This window comes from Hesperophylax consimilis, chromosome 20 (genome assembly GCF_061612785.1).
Source record: "Hesperophylax consimilis isolate HC1 chromosome 20, BYU_Hcon_1.0, whole genome shotgun sequence".
In the NCBI taxonomy this organism is placed as follows: Eukaryota; Metazoa; Arthropoda; class Insecta; order Trichoptera; family Limnephilidae; genus Hesperophylax; species Hesperophylax consimilis.
The window spans coordinates 11,235,024-11,256,277 of NC_142855.1; the positions used below are offsets into that span (position 1 = coordinate 11,235,024).

The 21,254-nt window shown below is 35.7% G+C and overlaps 1 protein-coding gene across 1 annotated transcript; it reads right to left on the bottom strand.

The window, feature by feature from the left end:
- Positions 1 to 1,273: 1,273 nt before the first annotated feature.
- LOC149414077 (charged multivesicular body protein 7-like) lies at positions 1,274 to 20,334 on the bottom strand. Its single transcript, XM_089644307.1, has 8 exons — positions 19,848 to 20,334; positions 17,750 to 17,915; positions 15,351 to 15,540; positions 13,399 to 13,568; positions 10,217 to 10,353; positions 9,117 to 9,204; positions 3,928 to 4,150; positions 1,274 to 2,804 (listed from the first exon to the last, which is right to left on the bottom strand). Exons 1-8 carry the CDS (start codon positions 20,162 to 20,164, stop codon positions 2,689 to 2,691), a joined length of 1,407 nt encoding a protein of 468 aa, XP_089500433.1. The 5' UTR covers positions 20,165 to 20,334; the 3' UTR covers positions 1,274 to 2,688.
- Between the last annotated feature and the right edge of the window lie 920 nt (positions 20,335 to 21,254).

Sequence of the window (21,254 nt, forward strand, 5' to 3'; positions counted from 1 at the left end):
TTTGACTGGAGGGTATGTAGTCACATCATTTTGAACACCACCTCGAGAAGAGGGAGATCAATGACTCTCTGGTGCAATTTGATTGGAGGGTATGTAGTCACATCATTTTGACCGCCACCTCGAGAAGAGGGAGATCAATGACTGTCTGGTGCAATTTGATTGGAGGGTATGTAGTCACATCATTTTGCTGTATGGCGATTTATATTCAATTAAAAAACAACAATAAAAAATTCTGTCACCTGTTGCATTTACTCTATTTATACCAATAAAAATGTTGATATTATTTGCTAAACATTTACAAGGACTTGGCGAGTTTGCTTCATAATTTGTTTGTAAATGGTGACATTGAAATAGGTCATTACAGCCATAAGGATCTATTTCAGTGTCACCTTATTCGCTTGACAAGAATAAATTGCATCTTAACACATTCTTTGCGGGAAACGAGAAAACTCGTCATACGCCTTTTTACAGTAAGACGCGGGAGACGAGTTTACTCGTTTTGTTGCGCAAAGCGGTAAGTAGCGGGAAACTTGTAAACAAGGGGTTCTAAATGGGTGCGGGGTCATGTGTTTTCTATTGTCGGCGGTACCCGATCTATCTACCTGTCAATATAATGAGTTTAAAACACAACAAAAATATTAAAAAAATAAAATCGATGTCGCGTATCTTCCGCTCACAAACTACGCAGTGAAACGCGGTACATGTGCAAGTTTTGCAATGTGCCCCTGCATAAAGGAAAGTGTTTCGAACGCTATCACACATTGAACACTATTAGGTTATAGTTTTTTTATATGTATTGAAAATGTCTAAATAATCATGCAATTTTGTATGAATAGAGTTATTTCGATTGTGAAATAGTTTTTTCTATGATTCCCAAGAAAGTAGAATGTTTTTTTTCATAAAAAAAGGAATTACACACACATTGCTAAGTAAATAAATAAATAGAGCCATCTTTTTAAAGTAAAACACTGAAAATTTCATCGAAAAATATCAAATAGATCATAAGATATGAATATTTTGCGGAAAGTCTAATTGTGGCGTTAAAATTTAAAAAAAAAAAACGCGGCTACGCCGTGATTTGGCGGTAAAATGCCCGACCATATAGTGTTAATATTATTCTAGCTTGTCGCTACGTCACTTGCAAACATATTAATTTTATCTGTGAAAAAGAGCATTGCAAAATTCAGATGTCATAAATCCGATTTAAAAAAGTAGACTTATTTTTATTCTGATAAACGCTTATTTAGCAGGAAAATATAATAAAACTCAAGCATATGTTAGTATTTCTTAATTATAATATGTTTTTTTATAAAATTACAAAGAAAAAAAAAACATTTCTTTGAATATAAGTAGATATCCAGGGGAAACTACGTAGGACAGATATACAATTTTATAAAAATATGAACACATTATCTGCTAAGATGTACAATTTACAAAAACATCATTTTGGAAAAACAAGTAAGGTATTACGAAAATAATCAGACGGCATTTTTTTTTTTAAAACCGCTTTTATATTTAGACAATTTGTTCGCTTTTTGGAACAGCTCATATAAATCCTTGTCTTTCTTACCGTCAAAGTTAGAAATATCAACTAAACAGTGTTAGAAATAAAAAATATCAAACTTTACTTTCTATGAAATCAAAGGTTCCGAATGCAATTTGAGATAAATTTATGAAACAATTTTTATTAATTATTTTTATATGAAACGACAAAAAGGTGAGGTGGCAGTATTGTTTATAATACATTAATCTAATAAAATATGTGATTTTTTTTCTTGATCAATAATTTTAAATCAGTATTTAGACAAAAAGAAAACGTAAAGTGAGCCATTTTTTAAATTTTTTATGTTTGATTATAAAATTTTAATGTTTAATTCTAATATAGGGTTTTCCAATAAGAGGTGTTATTTTGAATAGCCCGCTATTTCGGTAGATGTTACTTTTGAAGCTGTCATTTTTTGACATTTGACAAGTAGAAACTACGCCATTAATAAAAATGGAACGATACACGCTTCAACAACGCATTGAAATTATTAAAATTCACTTGAGTGAATCAAATGCAAATCATCTTGAGTGACGAGGTCCATTTCCACCTCGGTGGCTTCGTCAACAAGCAAAATTGTCGCATCTGGGGCTCGGAAAACCCAAGAGTTATTGTTGAAAAGCCTCTCTATCCTCAACGTGTGACTTGAGGTGCGGTTTATGGTCCGGCGGAGTCATTGGACCTTACTTTTTCGAAAATGAGACTAGAGCAACAGTTACGGTGAATGGATTGCGCTATCGAGAGATGATTAATGATTGTTTATGGCCGGAATTGGATGGTATTGATCTGGACAAGGTTTACTTTCAACAAGACGGCGCTACGTGCCACACAAGCAACGAAACCATTGATCTTTTACGGGAAAAGTTTCTTTGAATATCAAAATAACACCTCTTATTGGAAAACCCTGTACTAAAATTTGAGAGCTTATTTCATAACATATCAGAAACAGTTTTTAGTTTTCGGATATATTCAGAAATATCCCACGCGTTTGGATTTAATTGCAAAGCGAAAATACACACAAATTGTCCGACTTTCTGTAAGCGTCTTTTAAGAAACGTAACGAATAATATGCGAGAGAAGCGAAGAATCACTGGATACAATATAATTTATTACGCTTGTGGGTGGTGAAGAGTGGATTGGAGACATTACGATGTCTGGGCCAGTCGGAGATTCTTCAGCCTCGCCTCCATGACCTGGTGGAAGTCTTCTTCTGAAGGATTCTTGGCGGCTTCGTTGGGTACATTCTTTTTCTTCTCCGCATCTGAAACATTAAGTATCTCAATTAAAATTAACCCTCAGGGTAATTTGTTCAGTTTGTGTTGCAAACAAACAGCTATGTATTACCTTTAAGGCGAAGCTTAATGCTAAATCACTATTTTGATTAATCTTTATAAGGAATTGGTGTACATAACGAACACCAAAAAATATGCTTTAGATAAATTGAGGGTTATACTATCGCTGCGCTTCAGTAAAATACAAATAATAAAATAAATTACTCAATAAAAAATATAAATGTAAACTACAAAAAAAAACATTTTTTCAATAGAAATGTACGAGCGCGTAAAGGAAACAACTTAAAAAAAATACAGTATTATAGCTAAGATTATTTGTGACAGTTTCACTTGATTAACTTTTTTGCTTTCTTATAAAATTATTTACAAAATAAATAAAAACCAGTTTTTGGCTTGAAATCGAACGTTTCTAGACTCCGTTTGTCAAGCGATTTTGATGCCTATTTATTACCTACAATATAAGGTATACCAAGAATTTACACATTGTTGGCTTGTAGCTCCCTCTTAAAAGTCAATTCAGGAACAGATGGTCTCATAAAACAGTGTTAGAAAGAGAAAACATCAAGCTTTATATTCAAATCTACAAATTAACCACTGAATAATTCATATATGCATCTTTATGAAACCAAAGGTACTGACCGCGATTTGAAAGAAAATAATTATTTTTATAAGAAACGACAAAAAATTGACGTGACGATAACGTTTTTAATACATTTGTCTAATAAAATGCATGTGCTTTTATATATAATTTCGTTTTCAGTAATTTTAATTACAAAAAACGTAAGTTGAGACAATTAATTTAATTCTAATAATAAAATATGAGAGCGTATTTCAAAAACAATTTTTAGTTTTGGGATACATTTAGAAATATTCCATTTATTTGTATTTGATTGGTGCGTGGAAATACTGCGACCTGTGATATAAAAAAAATGTATCAAATAAAATTTACTTGCGAAAGCTGTTATTTGAACCCGCAACCTCCGGCTTGCTAGTCAAGACCCTTGCCCCTCGAAAACGGAGGCCGTCAGATGTGCCATATGCCAGAGGCCTGAGGGTTTAAAAAACAAGCGCATGAAGGAATGGATTAAATACCAAATTGTTTCCGGACCGGACTAGTCGGCACCTCGGGCAGCCCCGGGAACAGGTCCTCCTCTTGGCTGCTGTCGAGTCCTCCGTTACCTCTCCCTCCATCCCCTCCGGCTCCGCTCTCTGCTGCCATCAGCTCCCGCAGCTCTTCCTCCAGTTCGGCGGCATCAAACGACACTCCCATCGGCTGCGATATGGCCGCCTCGATGTCAGAATAGGTGTCCAGCGACTGAAACAATCATTTAGTGAGTATGGACAGAATGAGCGTACAGAGTCCGAAACAATCATTTAGTACAGAATAAGTGTTTACCGACTGAAACAATCACTTAGTACAGAATAAGTGTCTACCGACTGAAACAATCATTTAGTACAGAATAAGTGTCTACCGACTGAAACAATCATTTAGTACAGAATAAGTGTCTACCGACTGAAACAATCATTTAGTGCAGAATAAGTGTCTACCGACTGAAACAATCATTTAGTGCAGAATAAGTGTCTACCGACTGAAACAATCATTTAGTACAGAATAAGTGTCTACCGACTGAAACAATCATTTAGTACAGAATAAGTGTCTACCGACTGAAACAATCATTTAGTACAGAATAAGTGTCTACCGACTGAAACAATCATTTAGTACAGAATAAGTGTCTACCGACTGAAACAATCATTTAGTACAGAATAAGTGTCTACCGACTGAAACAATCATTTAGTACAGAATAAGTGTCTACCGACTGAAACAATCATTTAGTACAGAATAAGTGTCTACCGACTGAAACAATCATTTAGTACAGAATAAGTGTCTACCGACTGAAACAATCATTTAGTACAGAATAAGTGTCTACCGACTGAAACAATCATTTAGTACAGAATAAGTGTCTACCGACTGAAACAATCATTTAGTACAGAATAAGTGTCTACCGACTGAAACAATCATTTAGTACAGAATAAGTGTCTACCGACTGAAACAATCATTTAGTACAGAATAAGTGTCTACCGACTGAAACAATCATTTAGTACAGAATAAGTGTCTACCGACTGAAACAATCATTTAGTACAGAATAAGTGTCTACCGACTGAAACAATCATTTAGTACAGAATAAGTGTCTACCGACTGAAACAATCATTTAGTACAGAATAAGTGTCTACCGACTGAAACAATCATTTAGTACAGAATAAGTGTCTACCGACTGAAACAATCATTTAGTACAGAATAAGTGTCTACCGACTGAAACAATCATTTAGTACAGAATAAGTGTCTACCGACTGAAACAATCATTTAGTACAGAATAAGTGTCTACCGACTGAAACAATAATTTAGTACAGAATAAGTGTCTACCGACTGAAACAATCATTTAGTACAGAATAAGTGTCTACCGACTGAAACAATCATTTAGTACAGAATAAGTGTCTACCGACTGAAACAATCATTTAGTACAGAATAAGTGTCTACCGACTGAAACAATCATTTAGTACAGAATAAGTGTCTACCGACTGAAACAATCATTTAGTATAGAATAAGTGTCTACCGACTCAAACAATCTTTTAGTACAGAATAAGTGTCTACCGACTGAAACAATCATTTAGTACAGAATAAGTGTCTACCGACTCAAACAATCTTTTAGTACAGAATAAGTGTCTACCGACTGAAACAATCATTTAGTACAGAATAAGTGTCTACCGACTGAAACAATCATTTAGTACAGAATAAGTGTCTACCGACTGAAACAATCATTTAGTACAGAATAAGTGTCTACCGACTGAAACAATCATTTAGTACAGAATAAGTGTCTACCGACTGAAACAATCATTTAGTACAGAATAAGTGTCTACCGACTGAAACAATCATTTAGTACAGAATAAGTGTCTACCGACTGAAACAATCATTTAGTACAGAATAAGTGTCTACCGACTGAAACAATAATTTAGTACAGAATAAGTGTCTACCGACTGAAACAATCATTTAGTACAGAATAAGTGTCTACCGACTGAAACAATCATTTAGTACAGAATAAGTGTCTACCGACTGAAACAATCATTTAGTACAGAATAAGTGTCTACCGACTGAAACAATCATTTAGTACAGAATAAGTGTCTACCGACTGAAACAATCATTTAGTATAGAATAAGTGTCTACCGACTCAAACAATCTTTTAGTACAGAATAAGTGTCTACCGACTGAAACAATCATTTAGTACAGAATAAGTGTCTACCGACTCAAACAATCTTTTAGTACAGAATAAGTGTCTACCGACTGAAACAATCATTTAGTACAGAATAAGTGTCTACCGACTGAAACAATCATTTAGTACAGAATAAGTGTCTACCGACTGAAACAATCATTTAGTACAGAATAAGTGTCTACCGACTGAAACAATCATTTAGTACAGAATAAGTGTCTACCGACTGAAACAATCATTTATTACAGAATAAGTGTCTACCGACTCAAACAATCATTTAGTACAGAATAAGTGTCTACCGACTGAAACAATCATTTAGTACAGAATAAGTGTCTACCGACTGAAACAATCATTTAGTACAGAATAAGTGTCTACCGACTGAAACAATCATTTAGTACAGAATAAGTGTCTACCGACTGAAACAATCATTTATTACAGAATAAGTGTCTACCGACTCAAACAATCATTTAGTACAGAATAAGTGTCTACCGACTGAAACAATCATTTAGTACAGAATAAGTGTCTACCGACTGAAACAATCATTTAGTACAGAATAAGTGTCTACCGACTGAAACAATCATTTATTACAGAATAAGTGTCTACCGACTCAAACAATCATTTAGTACAGAATAAGTGTCTACCGACTGAAAGAATCTTTTAGTACAGAATAAGTGTCTACCGACTGAAACAATCATTTATTACAGAATAAGTGTCTACCGACTGAAACAATCATTTATTTAGTTTAGTCTTAGGCCCTTCCTCTACAGGGATGTGCAAATGAAGAAAGGCCTAAGTGTGTGTTTGAGTCGTTTCTAATTATGCCCGGACGATGTCCGGAAACGCGTAGTGCAACCGGGAAACTTGTGAATCTACATCACAATAGGAGTCGATTTTGTCGTTTTTGATTTGAGCTTTCGTTAACGAGTAAATTGAGTTCTTATTTTACCGAGCCGACTAAAAATGAGTGAGGTGGGTAAATTATTAAACATTTTTCAAAGTGTCTACCTTAATAGTGCAACAAAATATTCAATTTTGGAAACGAGCCTGAACTGTTATTTGCCCGATTGGGAATTTGTGTTTTTTACGCAGCCAGCCTTTTTGCGTGTCATTGTAAAAAGAACCAGTAATTCGTAAGCAGATTTCATTTTCGCAGACTAAATAGTGATGTTACGATGCGAGTTGAATGTATACTGTCCGATTCATTTATTGACAAATTACAGAAATGGAGAGGGTCACGCCCTCTCCCCACATTGAAAAATAACCAGTTAACCCTTTCACACCTGCATTATTGTTTCCACATATATATAATTTGGATTAACATTGGACGTCAGAGGGAATTTTTTAAATAGAAAATTTAAGTAATACAAATAATTGTTTCATGTCAAAAATGCACATTTACAAAGAAGTTATAATCTCTAAGGTGCAAACAAATAACATTTTATCTAAAATTCATTCAGAAATAAAGAAAAATAATCTAGGATAATAAATCTTTAAAAATTCGCCATACTAGTCGAAAACATGTCCGTCACTACCAGTGTTAATTTGAATGAACATTAAAATTATTTTACAATATTCTGCCAAATGACTGTGAACCGTGAATTGAACTGATGTTATTATTATAGAACACATCTTAATGCGTTAAAATATTTGTAATTCGAGTAGAAAATATTATTATTATTATGTGCAGAGCAGGCAGCATTCTGCTGATGCGCTCATATCTGATTTCACAACAAGTTTGCCAGTAATTGAGTTGTTTTAAGTTTGAACTAAGTCCTTTCTTCTCTCCAAATGTGAATCCAATAGAGCTTTGAATTGATTTATATTTGTTGCATCGATGACATGTTGTGGGAGTTTGTTCCAAGCATCCACTACTCTATTTGCAAGGAAGTGTTTTCTAGGATTAGATGCAAAAGGCGTTTTGGTAATTTGAAGATTTGTTGGATGCTAGGGCAACTGTAATGTCCAGATAAAAGTCTCGATCAAGTCACCCCTTTCTCTTCTTTCTTGTAAGGTTGGTAATCTTAGTTCCTTGAGTCTATCTTCGTATCGTAGATCTTTCAGAGCTCTTGGTATTTTGTCTCTGTACTCTCTCTAACAGATTTATATCCTTTGCGAAGTAAGGACTCCATATTTGGAAAGCATATTCCAGGAGAGGTCGCACATATGTTTTATATATTTTTAACATCATGTCCGGTGTTGGGTCAAGGAAGGTTTTCCTGATTAGATATGTTAGTGAATTTGCTCTTTTCACAATTCCAGCGATATGTGGTTCCCATTTCAAGTCCTGTGATATGGTAACTCCTAAGTCTTGTTGTAATGTCACTGCTTTTAGAGGTGTTCCATTAAGTTTGTAGGCAAGTGTAGGGTTAGTTTTTCCAACATGTAGGACAGTGCATTTTTCGACATTGAGTTTTAGAAGCCATTATTTGTCCATTGATATATTTCATTTAAACCCTTTAGCAGTTGGTTGTGATGTGTGTGTGGGTTGGCAAAGAATTTGGTATCATCTGCAAAGCAGCTGGAGTCTGATTGTATTATAGTATGCAGGTCCGTGATGTACAAAATAAACAGAACTGGACCGAGAACTGATCCTTGAGGGACACCACTGGTCACATTTCGCTCAGATGACAGTTGGTTGCCAATTCGAACTTGTAATTTTCTCTCAGTGAGGAAGGATTTGATTCATTCGAGAAGTCGTCCTCTTATGCCTACCTTATATCTCACCTTAAATGAAGTAATCAATGACGGCAGAAATTCGATGAAACTCACAATCAGCAGATGTCAAAATATTTATCGTTGTTGTGGCGGGAATAAGGATTTGAACCGAGCGTAAAAAATAGACACCACAGAAAAGATAACAAGCTATAAGAAAACAAAAACATGGCTTTTCTAAATCGCTACTGTTACGGTAAAAAAAATCACAAAGTTCATGTAAATTTGAATTAACACTGGGGCTGAAAGGGTTAAATACCAAACGTAGTATAGTATAAAATTTGTAAAGCCCAAATTATACGTCACCTCTTTAATGTCATCCATTGTGTCCATCACATTGTCTTCCTCCAATCCAGTTTGTGCCATGGTCATTTTTAAAGCGCCTACTCCAGTCCTTAAAAGACAAAGTTGCAGTCAATATATTTGTATGTAATCATAGTTTAAACAGTTTAAATTAATATTCAATGTATAATTTTAACGGAAGCTGCACAATTTTGCTGGCCGCATAATTTCAATTGAATAAATTTTCCTGTGTAATTTTAGCTGTATATTTTTAATCTTGTTAATTGTGTAATTTTAGCAAATAATTTTAACTAAATAATTAAAGTTGTGGAATTTTAGCTGTGTAATTTTGTATTTACTGTATTTTAACTGCTAATTATATAATTTAAGCTAATAATTTTAACAGAATAATTTTAACTGTGCAATTTTACTAAGTAATTTTAGCTATGTAATCTTAGCTTAGTAATTTTTCGTGTGAAATTTAAAGTAATGTAATTTTGGCTGTACAATTTTAACTGAATATTTTTTCTTGTGTAATTTTTGCTGGGTAATTTTAGATACATAATTTTAACTGTACAATTTTTCTTTGTTAATTATGAAATTTTAGCTAATATTTTTAACTACTGAATAATTTATGCTGTGCAATTGTTGCAGTATAATTTTAGTTTTGTGATTTTTGCTCTATAATTTTGGCTTTGTAATTTTTGCTGTATAATTTCAAGTGAATATTTTAAGTAGTGCAATTTTTGATATGTAATTTTGGCTTAATAATTCAAGCCGTGAAATTTTTGCTGTGTAATTTTTGCTGTGTAATTTTATTGATATATTTTTACTGCGTAATTTTAGTAATATATTTTTTATGTGTAATTTTAGTAATATATTTTTACTGTGTAATTTTAGTAATACATTTTTACTGTGTAATTATAGTAATATATTTTTACTGTGTAATTTTAGTAATACATTTTTACTGTGTAATTATAGTAATATATTTTTACTGTTTAATTTTAGTAAAATATTTTTACTGTGTAAATTGAACAATGTATTTTTTCATAATTTATTCCTCCTTATTTTATCTATATAATTTTTGTATGCAAATTCACCACGCTATTGCGAGCGATACATACTTGAGGGCGTTGAAAATCTCCGAGTCACTGTGCGCCTGTCGCACCGTGTCCACGAGGCGCGTGATGGAATCGCGGCTGTTGAGGGCCTTATCCGCGCGCGCATCTAGGAGCTTCTTTTGCCGAAGGTGTGCCAGGGCCTATATAAGAGAAACATAACTCAGTATGGTACAAGAAGTCGGGGACGCCCCAGGAAGACATGGTACAGTTAATCAAATACTTGAGTCCTACAAGAGTAGTGGTATGTACTAGTCTCTACCACTTGTGACAGACTACTGTCCCAGACTATTCTTGGAGACTGGCCGTCAAGACTGCCTCTCGATGACTTATTCTAGATGACTAAATCTACATGACTGACTCTAGATGACTGACTCTACATGACTGACTCTAGATGACTGACTCTATATCACTGACTCTACAAGACTCACTCTAGATGACTGACTCTATATCACTGACTCTACATGACTGACTCTAGATGACTGACTCTATATCACTGACTCTACATGACTGACCCTAGATGACTGACTCTACATGCTCGGGGTATCTGCCTTTTAAATTAAAATACAAAAACACAATAAAAAAGTTGACCTTGCAAAGGCCTTTTTCTCCCACGTCTTGGTTGGCTTGTGGGATAAACTTTTTCTTAGCCTAAAACAATAATTTTTAAAGGGACGTGACATGAACAATAGGAATATTTACACTGTCTTAGGATTGCATTTTGTAATTTGCAAGCTGCTATTTTACAATAGGTTAGTGGCATTCTTGGAATTATGACACTCCGAGGGCAATAAAGTCGGTCTTTGAAGTTGAGGGCAATAAAATTTGGGAGATATTAAACAAAAACAAAAATGATCAAGGGCTTCAGAAAGGTACTTAAAAGTAAAACGAACCGGCACTAAAAACGTATTACAGAGAAATAATTTTTAATCCTAGAAGGACGACATTGTGATTATGAAATACCAGGCTGTTAGAAGTTTATTTGGGATTTTACATTTCAGATGTAGGAAACAAATATTCTGTTGGGCTAATGTTAAAATTAAAAATGGTGGGGAAATTAATCTTAACTCTAAGTTATTTAAAATGGGTACTGTCACATTCATTCTGGAATGAACAATTACATTAACACGTTATAAACAGAGTGACATTTAATTATAATTACATTAGCACGTTATAAACAGAGCGAAATTTAATTATAATTACATTAGCACGTAATAAACAGAGCGAATTCTAATTATGATTGTGTTAGCACGTTATAAACAGAGTGACATTTAATTATAATTACATTAGTACGTTAAAAACAGAGTGAAATTTAATTATAATTACATTAGCATGTTATAAACAGAGCGAAATTTAATTATAATTACAATAGCACATTATAAACAGAGCGACATTTAATTATAATTACAATAGCACACTGTAAACAGAGTGACATTTAATTATAATTACATTAGCACGTTATAAACAGAGCGACATTTAATTATAATTACATTAGCACGTTATAAACAGAGCGACATTTAATTATATTACATTAGCACGTTATAAACAGGGCGACATTTAATTATAATTACATTAGCACGTTATAAACAGGGCGACATTTAATTATAATTACATTAGCACGTTATAAACAGGGCGACATTTAATTATAATTACATTAGCACGTTATAAACAGAGCGACATTTAATTATAATTACATTAGCACGTTATAAATAGAGCGAAATTTAATTATAATTACATTAGTACGTTAAAAACAGAGCGATATTTAATTATAATTACATTAGTACGTTAAAAACAGAGTGAATTTTAATTATGATTGTATTAGCACGTTATAAACAGAGCGACATTTAATTATGATTGTATGAGAACGTTATAAACAGAGCGACATTTAATTATGATTGTATTAGCACGTTATAAACAGAGCGACATTTAATTATTATTACATTAGCACGTTATAAACAGAGTGACATTTAATTATGATTGTATTAGCACGTTATAAACAGAGCGGCATTTAATTATGATTGTATTAGCACGTTATAAACAGAGCGATGTTTAATTATTATTACATTAGCACGTTATAGACAGAGCGACATTTAATTATGATTGTATGAGAACGTTATAAACAGAGCGACATTTAATTATAATTACATTAGCACGTTATAAACAGAGCGACACTTAATTCAATCTTTAAAATCAAAAAACACAGTCAAAGAGCAACCAAATATTCCAATGTGTTGTATAGAATTGTACATAATACTCCCGATCTTAAGCAAATACTTCATACAAAATACCTAAACATCACAATCGTCCTTAAGGCGATGCCATACGTAGTAATGTAAAATCATGTGTTTTTGGTTTGAAAATTTGGTCGCCTAGAAATGTTTCAGATGCTTTAATTAAATACTGCGAGTAGAATACATCTTGGCCTTTGAAATAATCGAGTATTTTTTATATAAGTCTTTTTATAAGCCCAGAAAAAATAATGTATAAGGCCTATGAAAACTGCTTTAAGGTTCAAAATCTCCTACTTACAAACATATTTTCGGTTAAGATTTTATTGTATAATGTGGCAAATTAAGTTATTTATAAAATGATCGAAAAAAAATTCAATATTTATGCCTGAACATCCACAAAATAAAACAAAAGGCACTTTTTGGCCATGTTTTTTTCTTGCATAAATCAAAACAGGCGGATGGTGTTAAGCGGGAATTTAAACCTTATCGCCATCTACGTAAAGGTTGTTATTGATAGCGGCTCAATTTAAAATATTACACGACGTATTGCATCGCCTCCACTGATATTCTGTCAGACGGTCTCAGTGTTTCCACGCACCAATCAAATCCAAATAAATAGAATATTTTTGAATGTATCCCAAAACTAAAAACTGTTTTAGAAAGGTGATGCAATACGCTCTCATATTTTATTATTTTAAGTAAACATATTGCTATATTAAAGGGCCCCCATGTAAGGGTGAGTGTGCTATATGAAATGGGCACGCGTCCTACGCAGGAAGCCAATGCTACATGATGGCAGGGCAAAATAAGACGAGAAGCAGGTTCTAGTGTCAGCAAAACCTACGTCAATCCACGGTCAGCTCAACACAAAGGCACGATAGGCTGGGGGCCACCTATATTTTAATATTTAATATTTTGTTATGATTTAAGTGTGTCATTAAAAGTAGATGGACTGACCTGCGTCCTGTCGCCCCTCGCAAGACTGTCCTTGGCGGCGGATCGTAGGTCGGCGCAGCGGTCGCGCATGTTGGCAATGGACGCGTCCAGCTTGAGGCCAGCGCGCTCCAGTCGCGGCAGACACGCCTCTCCCTCCGTCAGCGGACTCACGCGCGTCGATGCGTCCAGCGCTGGGGACAAAATGCAACACATTACAAGTCAAGCAAGAATCACGTCTTTGTCCATTGTCCTCAATTCATTTTTTTTTTTTTTTAAATGAAAGACAAACATTCCCGGGTTACGAATAACCTGACAATATTTGAAAATCTCCTACTACCACCACAGTAAGCTGAAAATGTTGAATGTGTTGTGATGGAGGACTTAGCCAGCCGAGGAATTGAACATACTACACATGGGTGGGACCCAAACGCGATGTCAACTCGGCCACCGACCGGTCGAAAATAATATTTTAATCATTGAGGACAATATTAGCAAATTCTAAAAAAAAACATAAAAAGATTCGGACGCATCTAGGAATTGAACCCATGACCTCAAGCCTTGCCGGGACTTTGCTTTATTTACCACTGAGCTAATCCGACCCTACCTCCTTCGGTTATATTTAACTGTAACATACTTTGACTAAGAACTACATTTTCAAATTTTATGTCTGGGTTAAATCTTCCCCATAGGAAAAACTAAACCCTTCCACACACTTTTCCACAAATGATCATCTAGTCAATCCACATTATGCAAGTGCATTATATAAGCAAAATAAATACAAAACAATACAAGAACAACACGTCAACTCACCAGAGATCAAATGGGAAAATAATTCACCGACTCCAGATATTTTCATATCAGAGGGTTCGGCTCGGTAGAACTTCTAACAGGGCCTATAAATCCTACTGATCCCTCAACATAAATATTTAAAAAAATCTTTCGTTATCCTACATGTATTTAAAATTATCTTTATTGGCTGCTTTTATTTACGATTGCAAGATTCTTCCCAAACTAAATGTAATCTAGATAGTGTATTGGAAAAATATATCCATTTTTATTTTGATGTGAGACATCTATTGACTTTTCTACAAGTTTAGGATGAATATTTTGTTTCTGGGATAAGTTGATGATCAAAACCTCAAATTGTAAACCACTTACAGACAATATACAGGGTGTCCGGGGGTAAAGTGTACAAACTTCGGGAGACGATTTCACATGATGGTAAAAAAAAACTTTTTTTCGAAATTCCAACATTTTAACCTCTCAGACAAAGACATTTATTTACTATGTGTTCCTTTGAGAACTATCAAAACGTGATAATTTTTGTGTTATTTACGAGTTTTGCTAAAAGCTTCATAACTCACGTTTTGGGAAACGTAGCCTCATTCTAAAAAATGTTTTGGAAAGATTATGAAATCCACTATCGCATTGTGTTATTATACGTAAATATTTGCGTTTCTAAATATACATTTTATGAAAACGTCAAAAATATGTAAGAATCGCTTACCATTATTTCAAAGCCGTGAAAAATGTCCTTTTTTCTGAGTATCATAAAGAAATAACACTTTATATATTGAAGAAATATAATTAAAAACTATTAGTCACCTCAAAATATTAACCGTCCAAACTAAAATATTTTTAATAAATTATTTAGAAACGCAATAAATTATGAACGAACAAGATGAAAGATTCAATCGGCTTAGATAATGCACTTCTACGTTCCATAGATATTCTTGAACACAGACGCGTAGCGTTATTCATTATCGATACTCTGTTTTTTAAATCATGGCAATCCGTATACTAGTGATGGAAATAAATCGATTTTTGTAAAATCTCGCGCGTTTACGTGAAAAGACGTTCGAATGTCTTGACCGCTATTATCATATTTACGTCTTTTGACGTTCTAATGTTCTGAGTGGTTAAGGTAGTTTTTAGGTAAAAATATTACAGGAATAAATTAATTTATGAATTACCTAGCTTGAAAAGTTTACCGTCCTGCGACCTGGTGGCCAGACCTTGACTCTGGAGCCAGTCCAGCGTCAGGTGCAACATGTCTCCAGACTGGCTCCACGAGGAGCAGCTCCCGGCCGCGGCCTTCAACTCTTCAGCACTCCCAATCTTCGCCTCGTCAGGGATGGAAGCCAGGAAGGCCAGCGCTTGCGTCTGAAAATATTTAAATTGATAATACAACAAAAGGTTACGTAGTTTATCCGTTGGGTTCCTCATTTTGAGAAGGACAACATTATAAAATAAGGAGAAAACCATTTATTTTAGGAATAACTTGATGAGTAAACCTCAAATTACAATATTTAATTATTGAAGACAATATTAGCAATTCTCCAACAAAAAAATGAAACAGAAAAATTACTATTAAATATGGGCTCATCTAGGACTTGAACCCAGGACTTTTGTCTTGCCAGGGTGCTGCTCTACCACCTGCGCTAATCCCTATTTTTTTTGGTCACATTTAACAGAAAAGTCTTGAAGAACTTGCTACCATCAATAAAATAACCCTGATGTGGGTACCAGGACATAAAGGTATTGAGGGCAACGAGCGGGCTGACGAACTAGCAAGGAAAGGGGCGAAAGCACCACTTGCGGGATCCAAGCCGGCCGTAGGAGTAGCAGCTTGCCATAATACATATTGAAAGGTGGGTCAAATCCCGGCACTGGGAGGAATGGGAAAGGGCACCGGGAATGAGGCAATCCAAAGTACTCGTAAACGGACCAGACCCAAGGCGAACCAGACAACTACTGAGGGAACTGGTAGGACTACTAACGGGACACTGCCATCTCAGGAGACACATGCAGATGTTGGAAGAGGAAAACACCAACAGATGCAGGAAATGTGAAGAGGATGAAGAGACTCCAATTCACCTTTGGTGCCAATGTCCCGCTCTGTTGGGAACAAGGCTCAGATACCTGGGAAGACACATTGTAGAACCAGAAGACATAGCCACATATCCAATGATAACCCTGGTGAACTTCATTAAAGGGACCGGGTGACTGTTAAAGGAATGAGGTAAAATGGGAGATAGAACAATGGGCCTGTAGTTATCTCGGTGTACAAATAAAAGTCTCGTTCAACTCTGATACAGCGTTTATTGTTAAATTAAAAATCGATTTTACAGTCGCAATATTTACGCGTTTACTATTCACAATACTATAGAATGCGGGCGATATCTAGGTCAAGGTTCCCTAGCGCGGTAGTACTTGGCTGACGGTTTGGAGACTGAATACTGACTGCTCGCTGCGTCCTGCTTATTTATACAGTACAGCCGGCGGCGACAGTAGGTAGGTGGAATTGCAAATAAATCGTAGCCACTCGCTCAGTCTGGGCCTTTCGGGAACTTTCGGCGGCGTCGCAATTATGCATAGGCGATCGGCTAGAACCTTCTAGCGAGTTGGCGCAATGTGCCAGACCGGCTTGCAATCGTATTGTCGTAGGTAGGTCGCTTTGTTTACGATTTAGCTGTCAGTAGTAACTCGCAAGTAGATACTTGTTTACGTTTTTAGTTCTCGGTATTAATTTGCAAGTACCTAAGTAGGTTGAGCTGTTTATTATTAATGAGACAATTCTGGATTGTTCTCTTGTCGCCACAGGCCTATGGCCTAAGTGCTCACGGAAACTTCACTTCTCCGCTCATTCGAAGCACAGGCGTCGGGTGGGAATGCTGTCCTCGTTCCACCACTATTTCAATGGAAGAAGCTACGAGGAACTGGATTGATCCCTTTGTCACTGGTGCATAGTCGTGAATCACGTCAACATTTGTACACCGTTGACATTTGTCACATGAGAATGTTTCTTCGACTCTTTCTTGAGTTCAACAGCTCGGCTGTGGAACGATTTGCCTGCCTCTGCGTATCCTCCCTCCTACAACATGGGTCTCTTCATTCACTCCTTTCTCTCTTAAAAACGACCCTCCACACAGCATCCTCTAAGATGACATAAGTCACGAGGAAAATTATTTTCCTTCAGGAATTGGACGTACAAGATTTGTAAGTAGATACTTAAATACCTACCTACTTAATTATAAAACATATATTATAATATTTTATTTCAAATAAAAAATATGCATTTTGTCCAAAGAAACGTCACTATCTCAATGACAATTCTTTCAAATTTTCTTCAGACAGGAATCGTAATATTGACAAATGCGAATAACAAAGTCCAAATAAACACGACGATTTCACATAATTTGAAAAAAAATCCTTCTTGAACCGGAAATGGAATGTACAATCAAATTTACAGACAAATAAAATGCAAAACGGTTCAGTTAAAACAGGACATCGCTACGCTAATTAAAAATTAAATATTTATGGACAATATTTGTTAGATTTGGATATAGCCCGAGGGTAGAAAAATAAATACCTTAACTCCTTCCATGTGTATGAACTTCTCTTGTGTGTTGAGTTTGGCGGGGCCTAGAAGCGCCCCCGTAGCCCAGGAGGCGGGGCGCAGCGCTAGGCGGAGGCCCCAGCCCAGCCAGCCAGGGGCACCCGGGCCCAGGGAACTCCTGGGGGCTACCAGGCCACACCTGGAAACAACAGGAATTCAAATAAAAAGCAGGATACAAAATATAAGGATATCTGAAATAGAAACCGCACAAGAAACACTCTCATGTTTACAGTAAATTATTCATTCTCAAAATGGTAGTCATTTTTTCTATAGCATTAGCGTTGAAGGAATATAGCTATTACAGGGTTTTCAAATAAGAGGTGTTATTTTGATATGCAATCCTAAGGCCTGGTTCCCACTATGCCGGACCGGCAGATCTGCCAGGCCGGTAAAACTGCCGGAAGGGCTAGTGGCCCTACAATTTATATGTAGCTGTTCACATTATCCCGGGTCCGGCATTTTAGCCGAGCCCGGCATTTTTACTGAGCGTTTTGTCACTGCGAAAGTGCCGGTAGAACCACCGGACCGGAGTAATGTGAACGAGTTTGTGCCGGTATCCGGCTGTCCCCGCTCGCCGCGCCCGCGCTCCGGGCTCCCCTCTCGTCATCGACTCGCATTTTTTGAAGAAAGTAGACGTGTTCGCCCCGCTCGTTAAAATTTTTTTATCAGTATTCAAATGTGTACCTACATACGGACGTAGGAGATTAGGTATTAAAGCAAAGCCTTCCTCGCCAACTAGTATAAACGGTAATTCCTCGTGCAAGTTTTCATGAAGCGGTCTAGGCTTTGGTACATTTAAAGTACCATCATTGATCTTTTGCCAAAATTTACTATCCTTTAATATAGTAGAATCGCATTCCTTGCCATATGAGCTCACACTAATAAAAATAAATCGGTACTCTGAATCAACAACTTCCATTAATACAAAAGAATAATATTCCTTGTAATTAAAGAACATAGAACCACTCTCGGCTGGTTTCTAATATTTTTGCCATCTACTGCTCCAACACAGTGAGGAAAGTTGGCTTTTCTTTCGAATCCTGAAGCGATGTCCTCCCATTATCTCTCCGGCTCCGGTGTAATATGAACACTCTTGTCCGGTGTCCGGTTTCCGGCAGATCTGCCGGTCCGGCATAGTGGGAGTGGATACCCGGCCTAAAAGATCAATGGTTTCGTTGCTTGTGTGGCACGTAGTGCCGCCTTTTTGAAAGTAAACGTTGTCCAGATCAATACCATCCAATTCCGGCCATAAAAAATCATTAATCATCTCTCGATAGCGCAATCCATTCACCGTAACTGTTGCTCCAGCCTCATTTTCGAAAAAGTAAGGTCCAATGACTCCGCCGGACCATAAACCGCACCAAACAGTCACACGTTGAGGATAGAGAGGCTTTTCAACAATAACTTTTGGGTTTTCCGAGCCCCAGATGCGACAATTTTGCTTGTTGACGAAGCCACCGAGGTGGAAATGGGCCTCATCACTCAAGATGATTTGCATTTGATTCACTCAAGTGAATTTTAATAATTTCAATGCGTTGTTGAAACGTGTATCGTTCCATTTTTATTAATGGCGTAGTTTCTACTTGTCAAATGTCAAAAAATGACAGCTTCAAAAGTAACATCTACCGAAATAGCGGGCTATTGAAAATAACACCTCTTATTGGAAAACCCTTTACATGTGATCACCTCTACTCTTCAAAGCCAAATAGCATTCTACATGTGATCACCTCTACTCTTCAAAGCCAAATAGCATTCTACATGTGATCACCTCTACTCTCCAAAGCCAAATATCATTCTACGTGTGATCACCTTCCAAAGCCAAATAGCATTCTATGTGTGATCACCTCTACTCTCCAAAGCCAAATAACATTCTACATGTGATCACCTCTACTCTCCAAAGTCAAATAGCATTCTACGTGTGATCACCTCTACTCTCCAAAGCCAAATAGCATTCTACGTGTCATCACCTCTACTCTCCAAAGCCAAATAGCATTCTACGTGTGATCACCTCTACTCTCCAATAAGTTGCTCAGCAGGTGTAATTCGGCTTTAAGAAAATGTTTGTTCTTACGTCTTCATCTGATTCAGGACAATCTCCAGACAAGCGGGATATTTCTCATTCCTCTTGAAAGCAGTTCTCAGGTCTTCGTAAGAGAATGATCCATTATTTTGACTCCACTTCCCGATCAAATCAATCCAAAACTTCATTTTGGACTCGTAGTCTGTCGGATTGACACTCTTGAGGCGAAAAGGTGCGAATAATACGGTCATTCGAACATCGTCCGACCAGGCAGCGGGCATTTGGGACTGTGGCAGAGGCAAAGACATGTCCTTCGAAAGAGGTAAACTTCCCTTAGGAGTTCGCTTTGTCAACTTTTCCTCCGACATCGCAATTAAACTTTGATTAAATGCGGATTTGATAATATATCCAAACAATGCTACACTATAATCACGTCACATTTAACACTGTTAAGACGGATTTTTAGAGTAATTCGCTTGTTTCGTTAGTTTTTTATTCAATTTTAAGAAAAGAACATAATAAAATGACATAAAGCAATATTTTGACATTTTGAAAAAAATTGGTGTTGCCATACGTAAAAGACGACGACTAGGGATGCCAGTACTAAATAAAATAAAATGTTTTAACTTTGACCATAGTACAAATAATTACAAACAGAATGATAACATACAGGGCCGGATATATGCAGCGTAATTGGCGCCGAATGGCCAAGGAGCTGATAACCTAACCTAACATAACACCTAACAGTTCTAACAGTTCCATGAGATTATTTTTCATGAAAACGGCGCTACACAAAAATATAAATAATAATAATGATTTATTGTCTTCTTTTCTTAGTAACGTATAGAGATAATGATATCCTCGCTGGGATCTCCCGTGCTGAGGATTTCATTTACATATTATAATTGAACTATAAGAAATTAATATTACAACAAAGTAACATATGAATTTAATTATAAACGTATAATATCATGTAGTATATATATTTTTTTTTAAATAATTTTAAAATAAGTAAGATAGTGTTTTTTTTGTATAGTTCAGTTTAGTAGATTCTGTTTTAGTCTGTGTTTGATATCAGTATATTTTCTATTTCAGATCTCCCTATATTAAGTATCTAGCTTTTTATTTAAGATTTAAATGTTATAATGTTGAGGTTTTTGAGTGAGAGTGGTATTTTACTGTAGAGTTTAATACTACGATGAAGCTTTTTTGCCCAAAAGTTGTATTAGTAGCAGAGATGTGCTTTATTTCAAATAAATCCATTTCAAATGGAAATGCAAAATGGGTATTTTCTATTTTGCATTTTAAATGCTTTTCTAAAAACCATTTTGCATTTTAAATGCTTTTCTAAAAACCATTTTGCATTTTGCATTTTCAAATGGAAAAGTTTTGACCCATTTCCATTTTGCATTTCAAATGGTTTTGGGTAACCCATTTTGCACATCCCTGATTAGTAGT